This window comes from Gobius niger (genome assembly GCF_951799975.1).
Source record: "Gobius niger genome assembly, chromosome: 2".
NCBI classification, from domain to species: Eukaryota; Metazoa; Chordata; class Actinopteri; order Gobiiformes; family Gobiidae; genus Gobius; species Gobius niger.
Genome location: NC_136853.1, coordinates 33,573,530 through 33,599,339, shown reverse-complemented (window position 1 = coordinate 33,599,339; position 25,810 = coordinate 33,573,530). Strand labels below are relative to the sequence as shown.

Here is a 25,810-nt window from a genome sequence, read left to right as displayed (position 1 = left end):
TGTTCGAGCTGAGAAGTTGCACAAATAAAAATGGCATGTAGCGTGCCATTCGAACCTGCAATACAGTAATTGAAACAAACCACACCCTAACCTGGTAGTGTAGGTTGGACTGAAGCAGCTGAGTGCCACATGAGGAAGAGACAGTGCTGCAGAGACTGAACAGGAAACTAAACAGCCCATTACTACAACAACTCACCACAAAGGTAGTCATTTTCTAATACTAAATGTTTTATTTTGGAGACTTACTCCAAAACTCCAATACTTTAAGCAGCAGTGGCAGTATTTCCAAATACTTGTATCTGGTTTTGAATAGGCTCAGACTACGTCAGAGCCATGATGGCATATACAGTATTTGAATAAGAAACAATAAACATGTTGCACCCACATACCACAGAGTTGAACTTTCTTTGGTGTAGATGTCATTCATATTTTAATGTACCGTACACATTTATTTATTCACATCATCCAAACCTAAAGTGTATATCTATAGCAAACATGTGGGACACAGACGAGTACATGGACACCTCAGATGATCCCTGGAGCTGGTACTACCTGGCAGACTGCGGACAGTGGCACAGATTTGAGGTAAACAAAAAAAATTAGGGAAGTTTATCTTGAGATTGTTGAAAGGTATTTTCTTTTTAATCCCCATCTGCCTGTTCTGGAGGATGACCCAGAAACCCCCCTAAATAGCCAAGACATAGAAAAGTATTATCTAATAAATTCAAGAGGAGTGTTTTCAACAGACACAGCCCAATCCATTCATTTCACAGGTACTTGTTTCACTACACATTGCCATTGTCTGAATGTGTACATCAAAGGAGTCTTTCAGAAATATTTCCTCCCTCCTTTTCATTTAGACATGATACAAACTGACATGAAAACAGGAAGAAAAAGAAGAATCCAGCGCGGGTATAATGTACAGAGAAGGTAAATACCAGTGAAGGTTGAAGTCATTCTGTTTTAGGTACTGTTTACTCCAAAATGAAAGTGAAACTGCCTAAACCTACAGCTGTTCCTGTTTTTCTTCTGGTCCTGTCTTCTGGGAAATGACAAATATCTCCTGTCCATATCAAGTAAATATCAGTGCAGTCAGGGTATACATTTTTGTGACTGTAATGATATATATTTTTTTCTTTTTGTATGCAGTTAATCCCTTTGAATGAATCCACTGCAGAGTATCTAACTGTTGCAAATTATGTAAGCAAAGATGGTTTGCTGGACAAGCCTATTGTATCTATTTGTAGAATACAAAACCAAGATTTGTGGGAATTTTACTGTCGGTATGTCATGTCTGTTAAAAGTAAAATAGTGCTTGTTAAAAAGAGTCAATGGTTTAATTTTCTGTCTGTGCTTCTGGTATACAGAAAGAAAAAACAGTTAATGAGGATCCATGGTGTCACAGACATTCAGGAGAGGAGACTCTTCCATGGGACCCAAAACAGTAATGTCGACAGCATTTGCAAGTACAACTTTGACCTAAGACTGGCTGGATACCATGGGCATGTTTATGGAAAAGGTAAGGAAAAATCATTTCCCCCCAGGGGTAGGCAGCATCAGGCCTGGGGGCCAAATCCGGCCGGCCAGCACAGAACCTCTGGCCCTCAAGATCAATTGGAGAAATATTATTATGGAGGACCGTGGCTGCCAAAACTATAAATATATACATAAATAAATAAATAAATAAATAAATTTAAAAAAGATAAAATTTGCAAAGAAATGCGTGCAATTATGAGAATAAGTGCATTTATTTCTGTATTTATTTATTTATATATTTATTTATTTCTGTATTTATTTATTTATTTACATATTTATTTATTTTTGTATTGATTTATACATTTATTTCTGTATTTCTCTATTTATTTCTCTATTTCTGTATTTATTTTTGTATTTATTTATTTATTTATTTATTTATTTATTTCTCTATTTATTTATTTATTTCTCTATTTATTTATTTATTTTTGCATGTATTTATTTATTTCTCTATTTATTTATTTATTTCTCTATTTATTTTTTTATTTATGCATTTATTTATTTATTTCTCTATTTATTTATTTATTTCTCTATTTATTTATTTATTTCTGTATTTCTGTATTTATTTCTCTATTTATTTATTTATTTCTGTATTTATTTCTGTATTTATTTCTGTATTTCTCTTAATGAGATGCAAATCATGGGGTGGGTCGGGATGCCTCTGCTGTAAGCTCATTGGTCAATCTTTTTCCTTGCTCCAGAGCTTGTCCAGCATAGACGGCCATGTTGAGATCACTGTGTTCTCGCTATAGCCATGTCAGAACGAAAAAAAAAAAAAGCATTCTTCCATATGCAGCAATTGCATTGTGTGTGTGTTTTTTAAACAAATAAATAAATTATCCTTTGCTCTGTGTCGCTGAACAGCCTCCATTTTGGAGTGGTGAACGGTTGCATGTTGGACCTCAAGCATATCTAGTTGGGGACTGCTGTGCTATGTTCTAATGAGCTGAGAAGACTGGCGGACAGGAGAATCTGTAGTGTTGACTACATTATTTTCCGTTTGGATCAGTTACGTAAAGTCCCGTCGCCAGACGTCAGTCTTAAGGCGGCATTAGTATTACTATAAAGAACATATTTTTCGGTATTCGCGTAGCCCTGGCGCACACTGATCATTACATTAAATATAATCAACAGCAAATATGACCACACCAACTACAGCTGTAACATCAGTCCTCGTGGCGGAAACGTCAGTAGGCCTACATGCGTTTCTCCGAGCTGAGCCTCCTCATCAACACATTCTTTTACTCAGACTTGAACTTATGAGGGAGGCGGACTTCAGCGCTTTGTAGTAAAATACACAGAAGCACCTGTCACTGCCTTTGCCAAAAGTCTCTCACGAGCATCGTGGACTCTCAGGGCGGAGGATGATCGTTGATACCCCTCTATCATATCAGCTATATTTTATTTTGTGCCCAGACAACACGGGAGCCGTGCGCAATTCCCGTGGAGGGAACCGTGCCAGAGAAAGAGAGAGAGGGTCCTCTCTCTCCGTGAGGAGGAAATAGTTAGGTTACTTGTTGTGGAGTTTGGGCTGGTCTAATCGGGCAGAAAGCGCGAAAGTAACACTGTGCAAATGAGTGATCTTTGCCCAATTTGTAGTGGTTATACAGCAGTTCTGCAGGCCTTCTCGTGGTTATACGGCGTATGTCTGCGTATCACGTAGTCTACTACACCACATCTGTGTCGGGGGGGGGGCGGGCATGGCCCCGTATGGCCAGCCCATAGCGACGGGTATAACCACAAGAAAACATGCAGGATGGCCGGATAACCACGACAAACCGGGCCAAGATACGTATCACTCATGTGCGAAGTGTTACTTTGCGCTTTCAATCGGTTTAATACACCGCACGCGACGAGCTCTCTCGCGCAAAGTGCGTACATGTACATTACAGGCGTGCGCTGAGAAGCGCCATGCTGTCAAGATGCGTGTGCCCACTACAAACCACTACAAATTGGGCAAAGATCACTCATTTGCACAGTGTTACTTTCGCGCTTTCTGCCCGATTAGACCAGCCCAAACTCCACAACAAGTAGCCTAACTATTTCCTCCTCTAGCACGGATGCGGCATTTCATCCCTCTCTCTCTTTCTCTGGCACGGTTCCTTCCAAGCTGCGCTCGTGCGCAATTGCGCACGGCTCCCGTGTTGTCTGGGCACAAAATAAAATATAGGTGATATGATAGAGGGGCATCAACGATCCTCCTCCGCCCTGAGAGTCCACGATGCTCGTGAGAGGCAAAGGCAGTGACAGGTGCTCCTGTGTGTTTTACTACAAAGCGCTGAAGTCCGCCGAAAAGTCCCCGCGTTCGAAGTGTGCGTTTTACACTCAGACACTGGAGCTTTCAGTGAAGGCTGAGAGAGACTGAAAAGTGGACGCGGCCACAGCACTGACCGAGCCATATTCATGGTACAAACGGTGGCGCGAGTGTGGGGGTGTGTGTGGGGGGAGTGTGGGGGTGCAGGCGCTCGTTCTACAGCCCCAGAGTCCGGTCGTTTTCCACGCTCAGAAACGTGTTTTCGTTGCATCGGCGCAGTATTCTGCACAGACGCAAGGCCCAGCTCATTCAGCTGCTTTTGAAAAGGACCTCACTCATAAGTTCAAGTTTGAGTAGAAGGATGTGTTGATGAGGAGGCTCAGCTCGGAGAAACGCATGTAGGCCTACTGACGTTTCCGCCACGAGGACTGATGTTACAGCTGTAGTTGGTCTGGTCATATTTGCTGTTGATTATGTTTAATGTAATGATCAGTGTGCGCCAGGGCTACGCGAATACCGAAAAATATGTACTTTATAGTAATACTAAATGTGCCCCTGCGTGGATTTCATATGCCCCCCTGACTGACGTCTGGCGACGGGACTTTACGTAACTGATCCAAACGGAAAATAATATAGTCAACGCTACAGTTTCTCGTATGCCTGTCCGCCAGTCTTCTCAGCTCATTAGAAATTTCACTCCAAAGCGAATCCATTTCTATCTCGAGTCTCCGACTTGTTTGGCTAGCTACTAGTTGTTGTAAGGGGTAGTAACATAGCACAGCAGTCCCCAACTAGATATGCTTGAGGTCCAACATGCAACCGTTCACCACTCCAAAATGGAGGCTGTTCAGCGACCCAGAGCAAAGGATAATTTACTTATTTGTTTAAAAAACACACACACAATGCAATTGCTGCATATGGAAGAATGCTTTTTTTTCTTTTTCGTTCTGACATGGCTATAGCGAGAACACAGTGATCTCAACATGGCCGTCTATGCTGGACAAGCTCTGGAGCAAGGAAAAAGATTGACCAATGAGCTTACAGCAGAGGCATCCCGACCCACCCCATGATTTGCATCTCATTAAGAGAAATACAGAAATAAATACAGAAATAAATAAATATATAAATAAATAAATACAGAAATAAATAAATAAATACAGAAATAAATAAATAAATACAGAAATAAATAAATAAATAGAGAAATAAATAAATAAATAAATAAATAAATAAATAAATAGAGAAATAAATAAATAAATAGAGAAATAAATAAATACATGCAAAAATAAATAAATAAATAGAGAAATAAATAAATAAATAGAGAAATAAATAAATATATAAATAAATAAATAAATACAAAAATAAATACAGAAATAGAGAAATAAATAGAGAAATACAGAAATAAATGTATAAATCAATACAAAAATAAATAAATATGTAAATAAATAAATAAATACAGAAATAAATAAATATATAAATAAATAAATACAGAAATAAATGCACTTATTCTCATAATTGCACGCATTTCTTTGCAAATTTTATCTTTTTTAAATTTATTTATTTATTTATTTATTTATGTATATATTTATAGTTTTGGCAGCCATGGTCCTCCATATATTATGTCAATAAGAAATCAAATACCTGACAGAACATCCCACTTGGTCATATACAATGTAGACCAGTGATTCTCAGCTGGTGAGTTGGGACCCAAAGGGGGTTGCAGAATCATTTCCAGTGGGTTGCAAGGGAACATTTTTTTATTTAATTTTATTTTCCATCTGAAAGTGCCTGTAAACAGACTGTTGAAGTTAATGTCATTGTGTTGTTTTGATCTCTTAAAAGCTACTACTTGTTCAATAAAAACGTATTATTTTATAGGATATATGGCCAATTACAATTTTATTTGGGTGGCAGCTTGCCATTCTAGGGTAATGGTGGGTCCCGACCACTTGAGAACTGCAGATGTAAAACATTGGTATTTGTAGAAAACATTGATTTACTTTAGGCTACCATGGTGAGGTTCGGCCCTTGGTGTTTTGGCAATGCTCAAAAAATCGTCCCTCCCCGACGCAAACTTACCCCTTACCCCTGCCCTACATTCAATCAATCAATCAATCAATCAAATTTTATTTGTATAGCGCCCAACAACAACCAGAAGGTGCCCAGAGCGCTTTCCAGGACATTGATTGCCTTTTTTTTCTCCTTCAAGGAATATACTTTGCAATACATGCTACATACGCAGATAAGTACAGCCGCAGCAGCAGATGTGCATTGCCTCTGTATGGCCGAAAGACAGTGGATGCACAAGATGTGCCCACCAAAATCATGTTTTTGGCACGGGTGCTGGTTGGAAATTCTACAGAGGGACATCGTGATTTAAACAAACCTGATCAAGTTGCTGAGGATCACTCTCATGACAGCTGTGTGGATGACATCAAATTTCCCAAAATGTATGTGATATTTGACTCCAATCAAATATATCCAGAGTATTTAATTCAGTACAGATGATACACAGTAATTATGAATGATGTTAAAACTAAAACATAGTTACGACCATTATATTCAATTATATTTTGCTCTTTTTTTTTTTTTTTAACCTATTTTCCCTGCTGCTTTAACATTTTTTGTTAAGTTTATTATTTCACTTCATTATTGGATTTGGGTAGGAAGTGACATACGTAGAGATAAACTCATAGCTGTGGCCGAGCAACCATATATCAATGAGAAATGATTCTATGGTACTTTCCCCCTTTCTATGTAACAAGCAAAATAAAATGTAAAAATAATAATAGTAATAATAAGAATAAGAATAAGAGTTTCCCTAATATATACATTAGTTAGTCTGCAACTTCACTGAAATAAAATCATGATCAAAGCTGTCATATGCACTTTAATGTGGTGAAAATATTTTCCTAATTATGAAAATCAAATAGGATAGATTAATTATTTCTTTTTATGCATTAAATTTAACTGAAGATTTTTTTGATTACACTATTACTTCTACTTCAAAGAGTCCTTATGATGTAGGACTAGTTATGCTTAGAACCCAGCTACAGTATTGCCTTCTGTACCTTACTATAAGTGACACTAGAGGTCAGTGTTTGTACAGTAAATGGTAAGTCACAACAAAAGGCAACCACTGGGATTTGTCCATCCAAGTGCTTGCCAAACACTAAGGAAAATACAATAAAATACTTATTAGCATTTCATAAGAGTTCATTGAAATCCACAAAATTCCCATCATTGGCTCATGAAACAGCATTGATGAACCAGGTGTACATTTTGTGCTGAAACTACAAATTCTTAACTAGAAATCAAATATAAACCTTGGGCCAATTGATTGTTATTGTTGTTTCAAGTTAGTTTAATCTACTTTTGAAAAATTAAAAATAATACAGAGTAGGCAATAGAACACATTTTAACTATTATGTGATGTTATCTTCCTCTGGAGTCTAATAAAAGTTATTGTTAAAGGCATTTCTGTTTGTCATTGTGTTCATTTCCTACAAAAGTAAATTGCAAACAGCGTAAGTAATCTATAAATACCATAATCAGCATTTGTAAGGAAGTGTTTATTGAAAAAGGTCCATATTTCTATACAAAAACATGTTTTCCCAGGTACAATTTTCTTCACTTTAAGCCAGCTTTACAGAAAAACGTGAAATGCTAAGAAACTATAATATCACTGAGCAGTGCGCCGGTGCCTGAACTCCACCAGAATCCAAACTTTACCCGAACTTATCTGTACAAGAATAAGACATATTGCAGTGCTGTTAACTAAATAAATAAATTAATCACAAGAAATTGATCAGCTTTGATACACAACACATTATAAAATGTTCTTGCTTGGCACCAGAGGTGTGGAGAATCTATACATGTTTTGGCACAGCTGAGAAGGCTGCACATACATGTAAAACAAACACATCTAAATTCACTTTCATTTTCTTTTTACACTGCCTTGTACAATATTGGGACGTAAATCCGGTTTGCCCATTGTGTGGCCCTCTGATCAGGTTTTGTGGCCCTCAAGCTTCTCAGCCTCAATGACTAAAAACAATGTGTGAGACAGAGTTGCAATAAGGTTAGACGGTAAATAAAAAGTCGTGGTCACACAGTTAAAACCTCTACTAAATATTTCACCACCATCTGTGGCCCTCCACACCGCAACACATGTGAACCACAACGAAAATAATTTAGGTTGGACACCCCTGACCTAAACAAACAGGTACCGGTAATTGAACTCATTACCTCATCTCATTATTTTATGACCTCAGCTATAATTTCACCAGAAAAAGGCAAAAATGTTTCACCTGTGTCTTATGTGTCATTCACTCTGCTTCAATGACCACAGCTAATGCATTTGAACCATTATTGGGGAATTGTTAGAATATAAAAGTTATCCTCTTCTAATTAAGAAGAACTTTTCAATGGCATGCAGCGCATTTTCCATAGACCCACTATTGTTTATGAATACGCCTTACAGCTGGAAAACCACCCATGGTAAGTGCTACTTCACAGTGTATTGTCCACTTCACTGGTGGCCATTCCCGTTGGTCTGTCTGGTCCTCAGTCCCTGTTTGTCCATGATGTTCCAGAGCTTGCGCAGGTTGGACTGAGTGATTACGTCGTCAGGCTTGAGTTGGAGGGCGCGCAGGTAGTTGGCCTCGGCTTCAGCGAGCTTCCCGTTCAGGTGGAGCATGGCACCAAGGTTCATTAAAGCAGCTGGGTACTGAGGAAATGGAGACATAAAAAAGTGAGATATTATCATGATATTATGTGAGCAAAAGGCTCAGGAGTGGCTTAGTGGAGCATTTACCACCATGGTGTCTTCAAAGGCATAAGGCATTGTAATACAAGTAATTAACTGCACATTCAGATTTAATGAAATATTTCACATGACGCTTTCTTTCTCTCCTCTATCATAAGCAAAACAAGGCCTTTATCCTTAAACTCTACCTCCTACTCTAGTACATACTGATTTGGAGTAAGTTTTATGCACAATATCCTCCCTAATGCATTACTCATATAACCTGCATGGCTTTACACACCACTTCATCACACCAAAAGCTGAAAGCATTTGAGTCTATTCTGAGAAAGCAGGACTTACTTTGACCATAAATTAACTTTCCCACTCAGATTCACACATCTTCTTCATCTGAGGGATTGATGCATTAAAGGAACAGGCCACTGTTTTTCCATACTGAGATGTTCTTACCTGAGCTTAGACGAGTTGAGGCGTACCTGTCTGGTCATTGTGCGCGCAGTAAAGTGAAGATAGTTCTGCACGGACGTCGAAGTGCTCCTAAGGTGTTATTACGCCTTACAATGTAGTACCCCTTTTTATCTGCTTAGGAATTCGACACCCCCGTTTGAAGCTATAGCAATATACTGGGAGAGGTCAAATGCTAACAACATCTTAGGTCGTTTTGCGTGACTGAGCCCACGCAAAAAGACCAGACAGGTACGTGTCAACTCGTCTAAGCTCAGGTAAGAACATATCTCAGTGTGGAAAAACTGTGGCCTGTTCCTTTAAAGCAGTGGTTCTCAACGGGCGGTTCGAGACCAAAAAGTGGGTCGCAGAACCATTTTCAGTGGGTTGCGGGCCTATCCCTGGGAACATTTTCTTCAATATTTAATTACTGAAGATGTATGAACACTACCCAAGTATAGTAACAAAAACAATTCTTATTTGCGTCACAGCTTGTCATCTTAGAGTAATGGTGAGTCCTGACGCCAAACCAATTTAGAAGTACAGCATTAAAGCAATGAGATGCAGTATCATGGCATCGCCTCACACAGGCACACACATAAAAAAACATTCTTCTTTCTGTGTGAAACTAGAGGGACAGTCTTCTTTCGTTGGGGTTTGTGTTCAGTAAAGCAGTGACTAACAGTCGCATGTAACGTGGTCTCTGCCAGTAACAACAGCACACGGCTATACGTATGTCCCACAATGTCGAAAATAATGTCGTTGTACTTTGAATTCAAAGCCGAGACATGTGTATGTGTTTCCATTACTTCTCCCAAAAGTCCAGTTACTTACATCTGGTCTGAGGCTGGCGGCATGCTCGTACTGCTGTTCTGCTGCTTCATTCAGGTTGGCCTGTCTGTAAAGAAATACACAATGAGGCCTAATTATAGTATCTGAGATCGTATTTGAGTATTTCTTTTCATTCAGCTTTTCCCTTCTGGAATTGCTCTTCTTGACCAACCATCTATGTTTATTCAGACTAAGGGCTTGTTATCCCTTTTAGCTGGGTCAAATATCATAACATTACCATTTTTCCAGCCCTTTTGTTACCATGATTAACTACTGCATTTGCTATATGCATGTGTGACCAAAAAAGTGCAGTTTCAGAGTTTTGTTTTATGAACTGATGATAAATGTCTCTATGTGATGATACGATGATGATAATGGTCTTTATTTCAAACATTAAAGTCATCATCTTCCTCACACAGTCTTGCTTGAATAGGTCAAGTGAAAAGAAACCAGTGCAAGGACAAGTTAAACTCAGTAGGAAGGTTTCACTACAGAGATTCCTTTTTATGTCTTAATCTCTTAACCCCTGTCATAACCAAGTTCATTTTCTCCGGTTCAGCTTTACCCAAATCTAAAATGTTACAGACTACAGGCCAGAGTAAGGTCAGAAAGCTAAAACCTTCATACCTGATCTAGAAGGATCTTTTTCCTCTTTCGTCACTTTTTTGACATTTTTTCATTGCTTGTTTTGTTGCTCTTTTGTAACATTTTATTCACGTTTGTGTCACTTTTCTGTTACTCTTTTGTTTCTTCTTTGTTGCTTTTCTGTCACTTTTTTGTGGAAGCTTTTACATTTGGGTAAAGTCAAACTGGAGAAAATGTGCTCTGATCGAGTGTTTATATGTGAACCACTATTTTGAAAACCCCCAGTTCCAGTTAATAAAGCAAAAACATACTATAAAAATGCCCCTTGAAATAAACCCTCCTCAATACGCATTAATGATCTGTCATTTTCAAAAACAGACTTTGCCAAACTCCGAGTTTCACCTGGTACACATTCTCTGTGGACTTTAACCGAGTTGGACACGAGAGAGTAATAACGACTTTTCCAGATTTAAAGCTCAAAAAGGGATTAGGGCACTTGGTTTTATTATTTTCTTGGTTTGCTCGGAACATAAAACACATGCAATCCTTTTTGACACATTTTATGAATCATGCGCTTGGCAAAAGTATGAAGAAAATTCTCAGATGACTTCTTCACAAGTTCACTGTGCAGGAACGGCTGCAGTGCTGTTTTAATATATGGAAAAGGCGGCTCAGGGGGTGGGTGGGGGAGGTATTTGAGCGATGTTACTCTTATTCATATAGATGTAGTGTGATGTAGAAACCTGAGCATGTGGGCAGCGCTGAAGACCACATCGAATTCAGAGTTGTCCAGCTGTGCGGCTTTCTCTGCCATCTCTGCAGCTTCACTGAGACGAGACTGCTCCAACAGGAACTGACCTGAGGAGAGAAAGACAAATAATGCGCAGAAGTATTGAACAAGTTATTGAACATGTTTATAGAACACATATATACTGCATAAACAGACGCCCCCTCACTGAATTATTTTTATTACAACTTTAATTCCCCAAGAATAGCTTTTCAAGTATTTTTTGGAATGAGCACTGCATAGTTAAACATACATGCTTTGTAGAATACTATGTTCATGACTCAACAGAAAAAACAATGTTTCAATAATGTCATTACTAAAAAACACATACAGTGTCCTCAAGAAATATTGGCTCTCCTGGTAAGAATGCACCCTTTTCAACTATAACTCAAATTATTTAGTAAAATACTTACTACACCTGTGTTACAATTGGAGAAGAGTACATTTAGAGTTCACATGATAAAGTCTGCAAGTAGCCTCTATAAACAGCACCTGCTCCAAAGCCAGTCAGATAATGTGTTCCTCAAAAAAGAGGGACCACAGATGGAAGTGGGGAGAGCGCTCATCCAAAGACAACAATACACTGATACAAAGTGGAGCAAGGAAATGTCGATAAGAATTTGGGTCACAACTGCACTTAACAAAATCAGGGTGAATTTCACAATATGTTTACTACAAATTAGCACTCGTGCTTCACAGCTAGAAGGACCCGGATTCGATTGCCACCTGGACGGAGCCTTTCTGTTTGGAGTTTGCTTGTTCTCCCCGTGTCTGCGTAAGTTTCTCACCACCAAAACCATGTATGAGAGTGTGTTTGAGAGGGTTCTTACTTTTTAACAAATATTATTTATTTGTTAAAAATCAAATAAATATCCTGTAAATATTCGCATGGGGTCTGTGCATGATATAAAATGCTGACGATCATATCAGGATAAAGGTATGTTTTGTGTCGTCATGACTACAGTATACTTGTGTCCAGCTGCAACACAGGGGGCTAAAGGTAAAATGGCTTCAACATGTCAAGGTTGAGGCAAATCCTGATTACTTCCCAAAACATTAATCCATTTACACAATGGCTTACATAACAACAAGCTGCCCCAGAATTAAGTTCTTCTTCTGATCTTGCACACTGTTGCTTTATTACAGTCCAAGGACCAATTACAGCAAAGCTTGATCCCTATTGTGAAGGCGATGAAGGCAGCATGGCACAGCTCTGAATCTGAAGCCATTCAACAGGAAAATAATGCTGTTTGTTGTTTTGATTTCATCTTACCATAGTGCATATAGCAGTTTCCTTTTGTTGGGTCAAGTTGAATAGCTCTCAAATAGTACTTCTCTGCTTGTGACTTCTGACCCTGGGGAAAAGATGGTAATATTAAAAGGCATGAAATTGACTTTGACATTCAATTTGTGAAAAAATGTAAACTGTTTGAAGTGAACTTATTTTCCCATTTCACTGCTAGTCCAGGTGCCTGGCAAGAATAAGTCTATTATGGTGCAGCTAGTGGTTACGGCTGCTGCACACATACAGCGCACAGTTTTGTCTTCACCATTGTGGCTTCATGTCCCGGCTCTGAAAATTTGGTGGATGTCTCTTCCCACTCTTCACTCTTCTTCTTCTCATCCTTCTCCTTTCACCCTGTCCTGTCCTGTGCCTGCATTATCAGTCAAATCCAGTTGCATGGCCAAAATATAGCAGATTGGGTGATTCAATAAGGAAGCAATGTAATTTCATTATAAGTTTGTCCACTGGCCCATTGTCCGTCCAATCTCCTGTTCCTTAAGCTGTCGAGGGGAGGGGGGGCTCACTAGTGCATGGAGTGCTGTCCAGAGCCTGAGGCAGTGCACCAGATGTCCACTCACAATGTGTAACTCAAATCCCAGTGACTTTGTTAGACGTACATTGGTCTGCTAAGGCGCTTGAGTATGTGCACTGCAGTCAGGAAGAAGGTCAAAGGACGACCACAGCAATGTCTTACGAAAACGTCTGGATAAACAGCGAAAACCTCTTCTTTTCATTTTGTCATTGGCAATTAAAAATAACTTCACTGATTTCAAATTTTTTCCAGTCCACTCCCTAAAGCACAATGACTTTTCACCTCACAGCATTGTTAAAAACACAGGATCTCGAATATCCCTAATAAATCAATCAATCAAGACTCTTTCTGACCTATAGGAAAAAATGAATACCGGTAATATTATTTAGAGTATGTGTCCATTTCACTCAAATACTATACTCCAATACATTCTTAGATATGTATGCATTATTTAAAGCAGAACTAAGTAACTCATGCCCCTAGAGGCCATCAGCGCCACTGCAGGTGTCGTAGCATGTTGCGTTTTTTTCTATTCATTAATTGTCTGTGAGAGTAAATGTTACGCTGTCAGAAAAGACGAAGGGAGAGAGGGATATTGTACATCCAAATATACAATGGAGATTTTTTTTTTCCACTCAAACTTGGCTGTAAATACGTGTAAGTGGTGCTAGCAAACAGTTAGGTTTGCCCGTTAGCCTGTTAGCTTCTTCTTTGTGATTCCATTAGTGTGTATTGCGCCTCTGACCTCTGTGGTTTTCTGGCCAGAGATACCGGGGGAGATTAAATCATCCCATTAACACGTGTACTACTTCCAGAGGGACTACGAAAAGGATTTATTAAGGTAAACAAGTTACTTAGTACTGCTTTAGTTCCTTCCATGCGCAACTACACATTTAATTTGTCTACACCACGAAATTAAACCTTTACACTGTGGCTGATTTGGGGCACTTACTGTGATGGATAGGAGTTTTCCATAAGTGAGGTGTGCTGGGATATGGTCTGGTTTGGCTCGGAGAGACTCTCTGTACCAATGACCTGCTTCATCCAGTCTGTTCAGTCTCATGTATGCTTCTCCTGCAGGTAAGACATTCATTTCACTCTCACACACGTCACAAGCCATTAAACGAGTCATTAAACTGAAATCACACATTTTCAGAGTTCAAAGAAACATTATTATTTTATGCTTATTACTTCTGAACCTGTTATGAATGCGGTAAATCGAGGAAATACGAGTAAATGGGTAGAACGGCTTGAAAAACAATAGTTTGAGTAAAATTTGACTGTTTACAAACATTTTAAATGACAATAAATTACAATGGTGAAAATTACAGGATGGTTAAAGTGGGTAAAGGCTTTTTTTTTCATATTGTACTACACAGCGCAAAATACACCCCACATATAAAGGTCTGTGAGTCAGCGGGAAAAGTCACCTACCCATCATGTTGAAAAGGCTGTGTGGTGCAAACTGTTTGGGCATTTTCAGCACTGCTTCTTTATAAACGGACAGAGCCTCCTGAGAAGAAATAATTTTTCATCAGGAATAGGCAGGCTTTACAATGTTGAAAGTCATATTTACATCACAAATTGTGCATTTTGAAAAAAAAAAAAAAAGGCATATTTATGTATGACCTCTTGCAGTCCTTGTTCGTGCAGCAGTTTGCCCAGGTTGTACAGGCAGCTGGTGACAGAGCTCTTGTGAGCGTGAGGGTCCTTCAAGTTTTCATCAGGAATTTCGGCACAAGTTAGAAAGGTGTGTTTGGCTTCCTCCTGGTTTCCCTGGTTCATGAGGATGATTCCTGTATTAAGGTAGGCAGCTGTGGATGACACACATTTGCTAGAAATTATCATAATGCTATGACACAGATCCTCTGAAGACAGACTTTGTGGGGATAGTTATGTGTTGAATTTGATTCTTAAAGGAACAGGCCACCGTTTTTACATACTGAGATGTGTTCTTACCTGAGCTTAGACGAGTTGATGCGTACCTGTCTGGTGTTTGTCCGACCGAAGACCGAAGATGTTGTTAGCATTTAGCATCTCCTTCTCTCCTCTATGGTGCCAAAGGGGGTGAAGTTAGAAGCGACCAAGCTCTACCATGTTTTCCTTATTAAATACGGTTACGTGAGTAGTTACACAAGGAGAGGAGGAGAGGCTAAATGCGAACAACATCTTCGGTCTTTTTGCGTGACTGAGTGTACGCACAAAGACCAGACAGGTACACATCAACTCGTCTAAGCTCAGGTAAGAATATATCTGAGTATGCAAAAACGGTGGCCTATTCCTTTAAGTGAAGTCATAATGATATGGTGATATGGTTCGTCTGCTTGGTAAGCCACAGACCAACCTCGAATCTTTGTACAACCGACAGGTGCCGAGGATCGCCTCCTCCATTTTAACTGATGACACGCACCCCCTTTACAGCCTCTTTGTGTTTCTGCCCTCTGGAAGGAGGTTTTTCGTGCCAAAGTGCCATACTAATAGGTAGGGGTGTAACGGTTCACGGGGATGTATTGAACCGCTTCGGTTCGGCCTGTTCGGTTCGGTCCACTTGCGTACCGTTTCGGTGTATTATTTTCATGAAATAATGTAAATTTATTATTAGCGTCAAATTAAGTGCCGCGGAACAAAGTTCCTACGCGAGTTTCCGCATGGACGCTATTGAAGCTGCATGACTAGCTGAGAGAAACTGCAGTCGTTGAAGGCGCTGGCTTTAAGTATTTGATTAAAAGTCTTGAGCCTCACAACAATATCCCATCACGTCCGCACTTCAGCCAAAAAGTTATACCAGCGCTCAGAGCCGTTTCTTCCTATACGCAAACTACGCAAGGTGCGTAGTGTTGTTTCACTGATTAATCAATGCGTTGTTACGGGGACAGGCTCTTCCAGCGCGCACTCACTCTCCGCCTACTTCGCCACATATAACACCAAAACGGAGCAGTCTGCTGAAGTGAATGAGCAGGAGAGACCGACCGCCTTCCCCCGTCTCTTCCAAAGCGCGAGTGCTTCTCCGCTCGTGTCCCGCTCGGCCGTCTGTCTCCGGAGCTTCTCCTCATGCGCGGCTCCTCCGCGGCTGCATCATGTCACCCGTGTCCCGGGCGCAGCTCTCATGTTTTCTCTGCGCGGACTCTGGGCTGCAACTCTGGGCCTCACTCTCATTTAAACTCTCTTCTTATTGTGTCTGGTGAGGGTGAGTCTGGAGCATCAGGACAGTAGTTTGATGAGTAGACGAGAGTAAAGCCGTTCTCCGTGCCCTTTTTTGTTGAGTTGAATCCACATGGTTCTCATGAGCACAGTAACTTACAGTAACTCTGGTTCTCTGAATGTGCACAGTCTATAACGGATTGGGCGACTCACAGGCAAATTCTCAGTGGTCAGACAGAAACAACCGCCAGGAGTAGGTTTCAGTTAGTTTTAAATCAGCGGTTCCCAATCTGTGGGTCAGGGACCAGAGGTGAGAGAATGGGACCATTTGCCATTTACTATTTTAAAAAGGGAAATAGACTAGTAGTCGTCCTAAATACCAGTCTCACAGTGGTTTAGTGGTTAGTGGTCCTCACACAGGGGGTCGCTTTTATTTATTTTATGCAAGAATTCTATTGTGTATTGGCAGCTTTTCAAAAGAAAAAATGTGTTAGTTCTTATTTTTTTGTACCGAAAATTAACCGAACCGAGCCCTCCAAAACCGTGAACCGAACCGAATACAATTTTAGCGTACCGTTACACCCCTACTAATAGGTACAAAAATAGCTTTGTCCCTGTAACTGTGACACTGCTGAATATGAAAAAATAGAATCTTTCTGATGTCTTTTTTAATAGGATTTATTGATCGCATTGAGGGATGATATTTTAAGTGGTGACTGTGACCTCTCTTGATTTCATTTCATTTTTGATCAGTACAAGCTTGAGAAGTATTTGGTTTGAGCACCTTTACTGAAGTCATGTACTGTTGTTTGTGTTGCTTTGTCGAGAGGGGATGTTGTATATGAGGCAAATCAAATCTACCAATGGGTACAAATAAAGTTACCTTAACCTTGAGACATTCCACAGAACTTACATGCCAGTGTCGGTCGACTTGCTATAGCCAGTTTGTAGTAATGTAGTGCGTCAGTGAAACGCTCATTTTCCTGCAGCAGCAAACCCCTGAGAAAATAGTAATAAAAAAGCAATTTCCCATATAATACGTGTTGTGTGGGACTCAATATACATGTAAGAAACAATCTACTATGCAACTTCAAGGTCAACAACATAAAGATGTATCAAACAATATGATCATATGATTTAATACATATTGAGACCCAGGGCGATTTGCCGTATTTGTGTGATTTCTTCATTTACTTCAATCATGCTTATTGTGAGTTAATTCTAATGCAATTTTCTGCCTTCTCTACATTTTTTCTCTTACAAACTCTTACAGACAGGATGAAGAAGAAGAAGAATATTTCACACTCACAGGTTGTACAGCATGTCCGCCATGTTGCTTCTGTAGTGCAGAGCATTCCTGTAGGCGCTCTCCGCCTCCATAATCTTGCCCTGGTTCTTCAGCACATTTCCCAAGTTTCCCCAGGCTGTACGGGACACATGAAAATCAATGAAGCATTAAGCAAGTGGTTTCCAATTTGAAGTATTTGTAAGCACATTAAAAGTATGTTGTATAGTAGTATATAAAATACAAACGAAATTGGCTCTGCATCTAGCATCTGTTAATTTTTTTTTTTTTTTAAACATGTACCATTACAAAGTATTAAATCGATTTCCTACATACAATATAATATAATTTTTAGCTTCTTAAGCCCCACTTTAACCAAGCACATAACCAGTGTAACCCCTCATTTGAAAGCTAAGATTTTTCTGTGCGTTGTTGCCAAATTGTTGTCACTTTTATGTCCGATTTGTTGATGCTTTTTTGTCGCTTTTTTGTAACTTTTTGAAGCTTTTTCATCAGTTTTTTGTTGCTTTTATGTCACATTTTTGTAACATTTGTATCACTTTTTTTGTTGCTTTTTTATCCTCGTTTTGCGTCTCGTTTTCGCCGTTATTTTGACTCTTTTATTTTAAGCTTTTAGATTTGGCTAATGTCGAACAGGAGAAAATGTGCTTGGTTCAGGCGAGGGTTAAGCAGTTAAATTGATTAAATGTTTCCATTATGCTTAAAGGCACTATTTTGTTTCATAACTTTAGTGTATTGTAAACACTTGCAGGAAGGAACAAAGCATTTGTATCAATTTCAATAGCTTACAGGCTAGTAATCTAGAATTTCTGTGACTGTGACGCTGAAAAGTTACTCTTGCAAGTTGTGAAACGTGCCTATAAACCCGTCCCTGTCAAGAATCTTACAAAATGTTACAAAAGTTAGGAATGAGGTCAGGTGTATAGGGCCTTTAACTCACTGGTGAGTACATGTAATAGAAGTAACATTGTCAGGCTATTGGATCATGGGTGATTATCAAAATGAATTTTCTTTTTTTACCTTTTGCGGGATTAACACTGATCCCAGACCTGTAGAGGCTCTCCTCGCTGCGCCAGTCCCTATTTCTCTGCACTGTCCTCAGCCCGTTCAGCAGAACTAGTGTTGAGCACAGCCAAACAATCAGAGCCTTGCTGCCTCTAGTCCTCAGTTTGACATATAAGGTCCTGGCTCCAGCCGCAACCAGCAAGCAAAATCCTACACTCGGGATGTACAGTACCCGCTCTGCGACGACAAACCCCACATAAAAGAAGAGGTTGGTGGCAGGAAGGAATGACAAAGACATGATGCCTATTGAAAAGACGACAATATTTTCCGTGGGAGGCAGTGTAGTCTGCTGTGGGAGGTGGTGCCGCACAGCTGACCCATTCATTGTTGTCTTTGGAGACCCGTTCTCTGAGTAGTTATTATGGTTTGTGTCAGACACGGGATTACCATTCTCGTTTGTCTTCCCGTTAGCGACATGCGCTTTCCCATTACTCTCCTTCGTGTGACATTTCGGGCCGTGGAGTCCGAACAAAGACAACGCGGTCAATCCTCCATAGAAGGCAACTGTGTGAAGGTTCCTCCAGTCGGCGAAAGATTTGACCAGGGGCACGGCGTCCATCGACCAATCGAAACTGAGCTTATCCGGGCAGAGGAGGAGCCAGGCGTTCACAGCAGGCAGGTAGAAGAAGGTGAGGGTGCGTGTAAGGAGGTGTGGAGAATCTGCCGCAGGGTTGTCAGAGTTGGAGAAATTCGGGGGTTTGTTTCCCATCCAGTAGAGACGAGCTGACAGCAGGAGCATCCCCCACAAGGCGAGCGCACCGAGGCTTGGTAACACTGCAGTAGCTCTTTTCTGAAACACAAAAAAGGAGCTTTTCAATTGAGATAATGAGTCAACACAAAATATTCCATGTGGTTTCTTTCTTTCACTTCACAGATTTGTAAGTCATGTTTTGGATTGTTGTTTTCTGATGAGTCTTTTGCAAATTTAGTCAGCTTAAAAGATCAGATCAAAACTGACAAACCACATTTAAGCACATTCAGGTAACAATAGGTGGCATTCACGATTTAGCAGGTGATGATGTCATGATGTCAGGTGGAGGTGCAGGGGCCAATACAACTCTATGGGAGAAATACCGTTTTTGCAAGTAATCTCCAAAACGAAAATGAACAAATGTTTTTCCTCGTCAGTATTTGGTAGTGAATGGATTCACAAACCCGGCACGTTATTTCTAGCCTTTCAGAGAAAATAATTGGACCCTGGTTTATATGTGCTGATAGAGAAGACAAAGAGACAGTTTTTGTTTCATGTGGATTCTTCCAGTAATGACTGAGATATTAATCAAAACTAAGACATAAAAATCTGCAGTTTGCCAGTTACAACAGTTACCATAGTTACCGCCATGGAAATTTCAGTTGCCCCTCAATTTTAAACTGTAGGCTCTTTTGTCACGTGAATGCAACTTATAAGGAAAAGACTGTGATGTGAACTGCGAAATGAAACACAAGGTACATTCAGAACAAGTCTAAATTATATGGTTAACATACAAGTACTGTAGAATCCCATTTAGACAGGATATTATAAGAATATTATAACAATGAAAAATTGCACTTCTGGCATACATACTGTGCCGTTCTATTTCTTTTAATAACAGGTGAATTCTGAACCAGCAGAAGTAATTTTCTTCATGGTTTAACTAAGTGAATACTAATCAGCTTGGGCCTCATGTTCTGCACGCTGTAGGTGTTAAACATAAGAGTCTTACTTCTGCAGCATGATCATCATTGGATCTGAGTCACGCAACACCTTGACTAAACGCTCACACGATAAATGAAAAAATAATAAAAATGATAATGTTAAATACTGTAATGTTAGTCATGCTCTAAAAAGAATTATTGATTTTGGCCATCGGAAGCAAAAATAAATTCATTATTCACCATGTCATTATACTGTGAGCTTTATAATTTAATCTCCCCCACCTGAACCGCGCACATTTTCTCCAGTTTGGCATTAACCAAACCTAAAAACGTGACAAAAGTGCTAAAAGTGTGACAAAAACGCAACAAAAGAGCCAAAGAAAAGTTGTGAAAATGCAAAAAAAAAAGCAAGAAAAAAGCCACATAAGAGCTGCAGAAAAGGGATGAAAGAGAAACAGAAAAATGGCAAAAAAGTGATGAAAAAGTGACCAAAATGTGTGAAGAAAACGCAACAGAAAAGCCACAAAAGATGTGGCAAAAATGTGAAACATAACAAAAGTGACAATGCGAGGGAAGGTTTTGTAGGTCTTAGCTTTAAAATGAGGCCTGTAGGCATTTGTGCAAAGCTGATACAAAGATCAGAGAAAATGCAGTTGGTGAAGGCGGAGGTCAAGAGGTGAAAGAATACATGGAAAGTAGTGATGCAGAATACTTCCTTGATTTCAATCAATTTCAATTTCCCTCCAAGCATGAACTTTGGATGAACTTGTACCAGGGGGATTTCCGTTTGTCTGTTTACTTTACAGCTTTCGTCATACTAATGATGCATTCATTGGCTCCACAACAAATCTGTCAAATCTTGCTATAAAGAATGAACTGAATTGTTTCAATGCAAAAATCTTTAACTTTTCCTATTTCACTTCTATCTTAAGAAGCTTCTTCCTGCTCTTGTCTTGTGTTTGATATTTTTTCTGAAGCCAAGAGCGAGACGAATCAGGTTTTGCTGCCAAACTTCCCCAACTCAATTAGCACAGTCCAGTGATATTTGAAAAAAAAAACTCACAAGTTATGAAGAAACAAGCTTTGATATCAACTTCTTTAACCTGATGACCTAAATTAAGATATTAATTTTTGTTCGCACTAAAATATGATCAGAAAAAGAAGAAAGATCAGGAGCCAGCAATGGGAAAGAAGGTTAAAAAAGAAAGAGGAACAACAGTAAAAAAAAAAACAAGAATGAGAAGCAAATTGGTGAGACTTTTACTCTGAAGGGAAGGCTGTAAGTGTCGGTGGAAGGGCTTTTTCTCAAGGAAGGAAAATTGTTTAAAAAAAATCCAATTCTGCTTAGTGCCTCAATATCAGCCAACTCCAGAAAGTCATTATGGTGTTTAGGTGAATGAGTTTCATCTCAGTCTGCCGAAGCAATGTCAAAATGGTTTCCTAATTGCTTTTCCAATCAATCATGCACCAACAATGGCAGAGCAATCTTCTAGATGAAAAGGGAAAAAAAAACATAGTTTATTACATGGCTTTTTAGGAGAGACCTATGATGTCATCCCTGTAAAAGTGATTTATCATTTCCGACCAAAAATAAATGAACTCAATAACCCCATGCTGAAAAAAATATTAAAAAAATATATATATATATATATTTATATATTCTCAATAATGACAAATAAAGCCCCTTAAAGGGATAATTCATAGGCCTGATTTCCTAGCTATCCAGGGTGTTTTTTTTTTAAAAGTTATGCAGTCCTTATATTTGAAGAGTTTAGTGGTGCTAGGCTAGTGCTAGGCTAGTGCATGTCTATGGTAACTAGTAGCCTGCATTAAAAACCTCTTCACAATCATCGGGTAGTCCTCCTCTCATTGCCATATCTGATTTGTAGAAAGCTCCTTTGTGAATTCCACGTGTAGTAATGCCGGCCGCAGGTAAACAAAACAAATCCGGTAACCGAGCAGATCACTCCGCCACTGCGCAGCTTAAAACCAGGAAGCTGATGCTGCTCAAATATAAGTTCTTTAAATGCAAAATTGTTATATTTCAAAAATGACTCAGTCAACACAGACATTTATATGGGTAGTCTGGTGTTATAAGTGATTTGCCTCAGGTGCACTGTGCTTGGGTCAGACTGTTTTTAATGCAGGCTACTAGTTAATAGACATGCACTAGCCTAGCACCACTAAACTCTTCAAATATATATAAAGACTGCATTAATTAAAAAAAATTATATCTCAAGAATTCAAAAACACTCTGGATAACTAGGAAGTGAGGCCCTATGTGAAAAATCCTGAAATATCCCTTTTGTGACCACAAATCACTCATTAAAGGAGCTCCATGGTCTTGGAATCACATTCAAAGTGTCTTTTGGCACAGCCAGTACTTTGAAGTCCCTACATTTGATGAATTACCAGTGGCATTCAAAGTACCAGTAGTGATGAAAGCTGAACTGAGGCGCACATCCAGTTCTTTTCCGGACTCGCGTATGTGTTTTGGATGGCACTGACTTGGGGCAATTTACCCCAGACATCAGAGCCATGGATGGAATTGAACGACTGACTTTGACGGAGTGACCCAATTACAGTGCGCTTCTCCTGGTGAAACGCCTGCTGCTGCCCAAACACCTGAAATGGTTGTGGGACAGCTGATAAATGCAGGGTTACTGTAGTTTAAATTTGTGTGTGTACGGGGTACATACGACCAGAGAGAAACATACGTTTGACTTAGACTAATTGGTGAAAACAAACCTTGACTCAAATCACTTGTGTAGGTAACTGTGTTTTACACTACACCTGTCAATATAAAAGAGACGTTGTGACCCTAGTATGATGACACATTGTAGGAATTTTCCTTTTGACATTCTTGACCATGCGCTTGCCACACCTTCTTTAATCTTCATCTGCTCCACAGTCGCTCTGCCTTGTATCATTCGAAGCCTCATCTGAGTCTGATTACACAGTTAATAGGATGAAAAATGAAGTGTGGCTCAAACGCACACAATGAGAAATACAGTGCTGGCCTGAACACACGCGTTCCTCCCTCCCAAGTGCACATGAGTCATTTGCGTCACGATATTGCCTGTGGTTGGTGAAGTGGAGGCAGAAAGAATAATAATTTGAGGGGAAACATCCAGACTTTCACAATTCACAGGCAACAATAATAGCTTGAATTGTCTCTTCAAAATGGAATTAGTAGATGGAACGTATTAGTTTGAAGATGACAGGTATGGAGAGAGGTCTAAGATTAAAAAAAGAAATGTTTGACATTACCAAGGCTTTACAAGCTTCGCAAAGGGCACATTTATTTTTTTATATACTCCATACTCAGTGATGGTAAATTACGTATGTAACCAGTCGCCACAGACGTGTTGCTGCTATTCTGCGCAGTGGAGGAAGTGTCTTGCCCTAGGACACAATATCTGCGCCAGGATTCAAACAACTGGCTTTTAGATCTGTGGACAAACACTCTAAGCAACTGAGCCACAGTCACTGAATTCTGATCGATTCAACAGACAAGCTGGCATCTAATTTGTTTTAGAGAGTGAAAAATATGGTAACACTTAAAGCAGTACTAAGTAGCTCCCCCTAGAGGCCATAAGCGCCACTGCTGGTTTTTTACTCATTAAATGTCCGTGAGAGTAAATACTACGCTGACAAAAAAGGCAAAGAGGGATATTGTACATCCAATTACACAATGGAGATACATTTTTTCACTCAAACTTGGCTGTAAATACCGTTTAAGTGGCGCTAGCCTGCAGTTAGCTTTGCCTGTTAGCCTGTTAGCTTCTTCTTTGTAATTCCATTAGTGTGTATTGGTGACTCTGACCCGGAGGCAGGAAGTTGCAAGCATGGTTTTCTGGCCAGAAACACCAGGGGGAGATGAAAGACCTTCCAATCATCCCATTAACACTAGTATTACCCCCAGAGGGACTACGAAAAGGATTTATTAAGGTAAACACGTTACTTAGTGCTTCTTTAATTCTACACGACCCTTGATACATTGTACCTGACAAATGTAGTACAATGTAATTTTCACTGTAGCAATGTGTAAACACTTGTGCCTATGGGTTATTTGCACAATAGAATAATATGCATTTGTATTTTGGAGGTACATAATGTAATAAGACCCTAAGTCTAACCATAAGGTCGAATTACATTATGTACCCCCAAAGTACTAATACACATTATTCCCTTTTGTATGTACTTCATAGGCACAAGTTATTACAGATTGTTACAAAGCAGATTACATTGTACTAAATGTAGTTAAGTACACAATAACACAATGTATCAAGGGTAGTGTAACCGAATATATATCCTTCATCAGTTTATTGTCTATGAGGAGGATACATATTAGTCAGTTGGCCATCACACTTAACATGGTCGTGTCTATTTTGTAGGCCAGGTGGTCTCAGTGTATATTTGTTGTAGTTTCATCAAACATGCCATTTCACCTCCTATACCCAATGATGGTAAACAATGATTTTATGCTTGCGCTAGGTGTTAGGGCAAGTGAGAAGGGCAGATAAGAAAGGAAGTGAGAGCATAGTTTCCCTGTACTGTTCGTTTACTCTCTGCTTGTATTTGTTTTCCTTCGTGTCACAAGATGTCTGGCTCCTAATCAAGGAAACCACTCCACTGTGGCTTTAGCCTGGCACATTACAATCTGATAACTGCGACCGGGGCAGCAGAGGAGGGCATTTCCACCATGATAAATGATCCAGATGTGCAGCAGCTGTGGGCAGGGACTGGCACCAGACCTGCTGCCTGCACTGGGACATGCTCCCAGACTGTTGTGTCTGAGCACAGGGGCCAGGGCAGCTGGGGATACTTCTGCTGCGCCCGATGATGAATGAACAGGGAGGGCGATTCTTCATTACACTTTGTGACAAGTATACAGGGTGATGAAATCTTTTAGGCAGCAATGCAACAGTAGAACAATGGCACACATTATGTCTTTCAGGCTTTGCTTCAGATATCGTTTCAGATGGAAAACTACCATGTTAATAGATAATTATCTTTTATGACTAGTAAAACAGAAAACGCAAACAAACATCATGGGAAGATAATTAGCCATTTCTTTTCCCTATTTTCCTAAGTACTTAAACTGCAGGAGGGCCTCTTGTTGATGTTTACTATAAGCCCTCCTCAATAACACTTTTGGGCTGTTGTTTTGCCAGATCTGACCACAGAGGAAGATGCCCTTCAGTAATGGCAAAAGCATCCGAATGAAAGATGTTGATAGCTCGCACAGATGTTTACAGGCGGCTCCATATGAAGACACTGCTATAAACAGCCCCGTGTGTTCAGAGCTGGCTGCCCTTGTCCATTAGCTCAAGGGGATTTTTTTATTACACTCATCATGCTTTAACAAGTACAATTAAAGGCATTTAAGACCAGAGTTTATGAGAAAGTGTGTGTCTGTGCCAGTGTCATGCCCTTAATGCTTTTGAAAAAGCATGTGAGGGTGTCCTTATAAACAATAAAAAAGTTAGAAAGGTTATCAAAGGGTAAAGCATATTATAGGTAAGGACAGTGTGTAAGAACGTTTTAAAATATTATGCAATCACCCATGCTGAAGCTGAGATCTTGATCTAGATTTTCAAAATTAGTGTTAGGAGAATGTGATGGTGTTATTTGGCATTCCTTTGTC

The 25,810-nt window shown here is 39.6% G+C and overlaps 3 protein-coding genes across 3 annotated transcripts in view; 1 reads left to right on the top strand and 2 right to left on the bottom strand.

Moving 5' to 3' along the window:
- Window positions 1–12,759, bottom strand: part of LOC306983080 (chemokine-like protein TAFA-2) — a 219,454-nt gene extending 206,695 nt beyond the window's left edge. Inside the window, exon 1 of the mRNA XM_079582792.1 lies at window positions 12,756–12,759. The gene's annotated coding sequence lies outside the window, so the exon portion shown is untranslated. The remainder of the gene's footprint in view (window positions 1–12,755) is intronic.
- On the top strand, window positions 194–6,292 carry LOC306959506 (protein mono-ADP-ribosyltransferase PARP11-like; the record flags this gene model as incomplete). Its single annotated transcript, XM_079551629.1, has 8 exons — window positions 194–203; window positions 491–585; window positions 668–773; window positions 861–930; window positions 1,013–1,076; window positions 1,150–1,283; window positions 1,368–1,519; window positions 5,994–6,292. Exons 2-8 carry the CDS (start codon window positions 496–498, stop codon window positions 6,290–6,292), a joined length of 915 nt encoding a protein of 304 aa, XP_079407755.1. The 5' UTR covers window positions 194–203; window positions 491–495.
- The window catches only part of tmtc2a (transmembrane O-mannosyltransferase targeting cadherins 2a), a 43,878-nt gene continuing 26,117 nt past the window's right edge, over window positions 8,050–25,810 (bottom strand). Inside the window, exons 3-12 of the mRNA XM_079582762.1 lie at window positions 18,481–19,315; window positions 17,464–17,578; window positions 17,068–17,153; window positions 14,643–14,827; window positions 14,448–14,526; window positions 13,966–14,087; window positions 12,470–12,551; window positions 11,153–11,267; window positions 9,828–9,891; window positions 8,050–8,513 (exon numbers count right to left, since the gene is read on the bottom strand). Coding sequence (XP_079438888.1) covers window positions 8,316–8,513; window positions 9,828–9,891; window positions 11,153–11,267; window positions 12,470–12,551; window positions 13,966–14,087; window positions 14,448–14,526; window positions 14,643–14,827; window positions 17,068–17,153; window positions 17,464–17,578; window positions 18,481–19,315 — 1,881 coding nt within the window. The 3' untranslated portion in view covers window positions 8,050–8,315. The remainder of the gene's footprint in view (window positions 8,514–9,827; window positions 9,892–11,152; window positions 11,268–12,469; window positions 12,552–13,965; window positions 14,088–14,447; window positions 14,527–14,642; window positions 14,828–17,067; window positions 17,154–17,463; window positions 17,579–18,480; window positions 19,316–25,810) is intronic.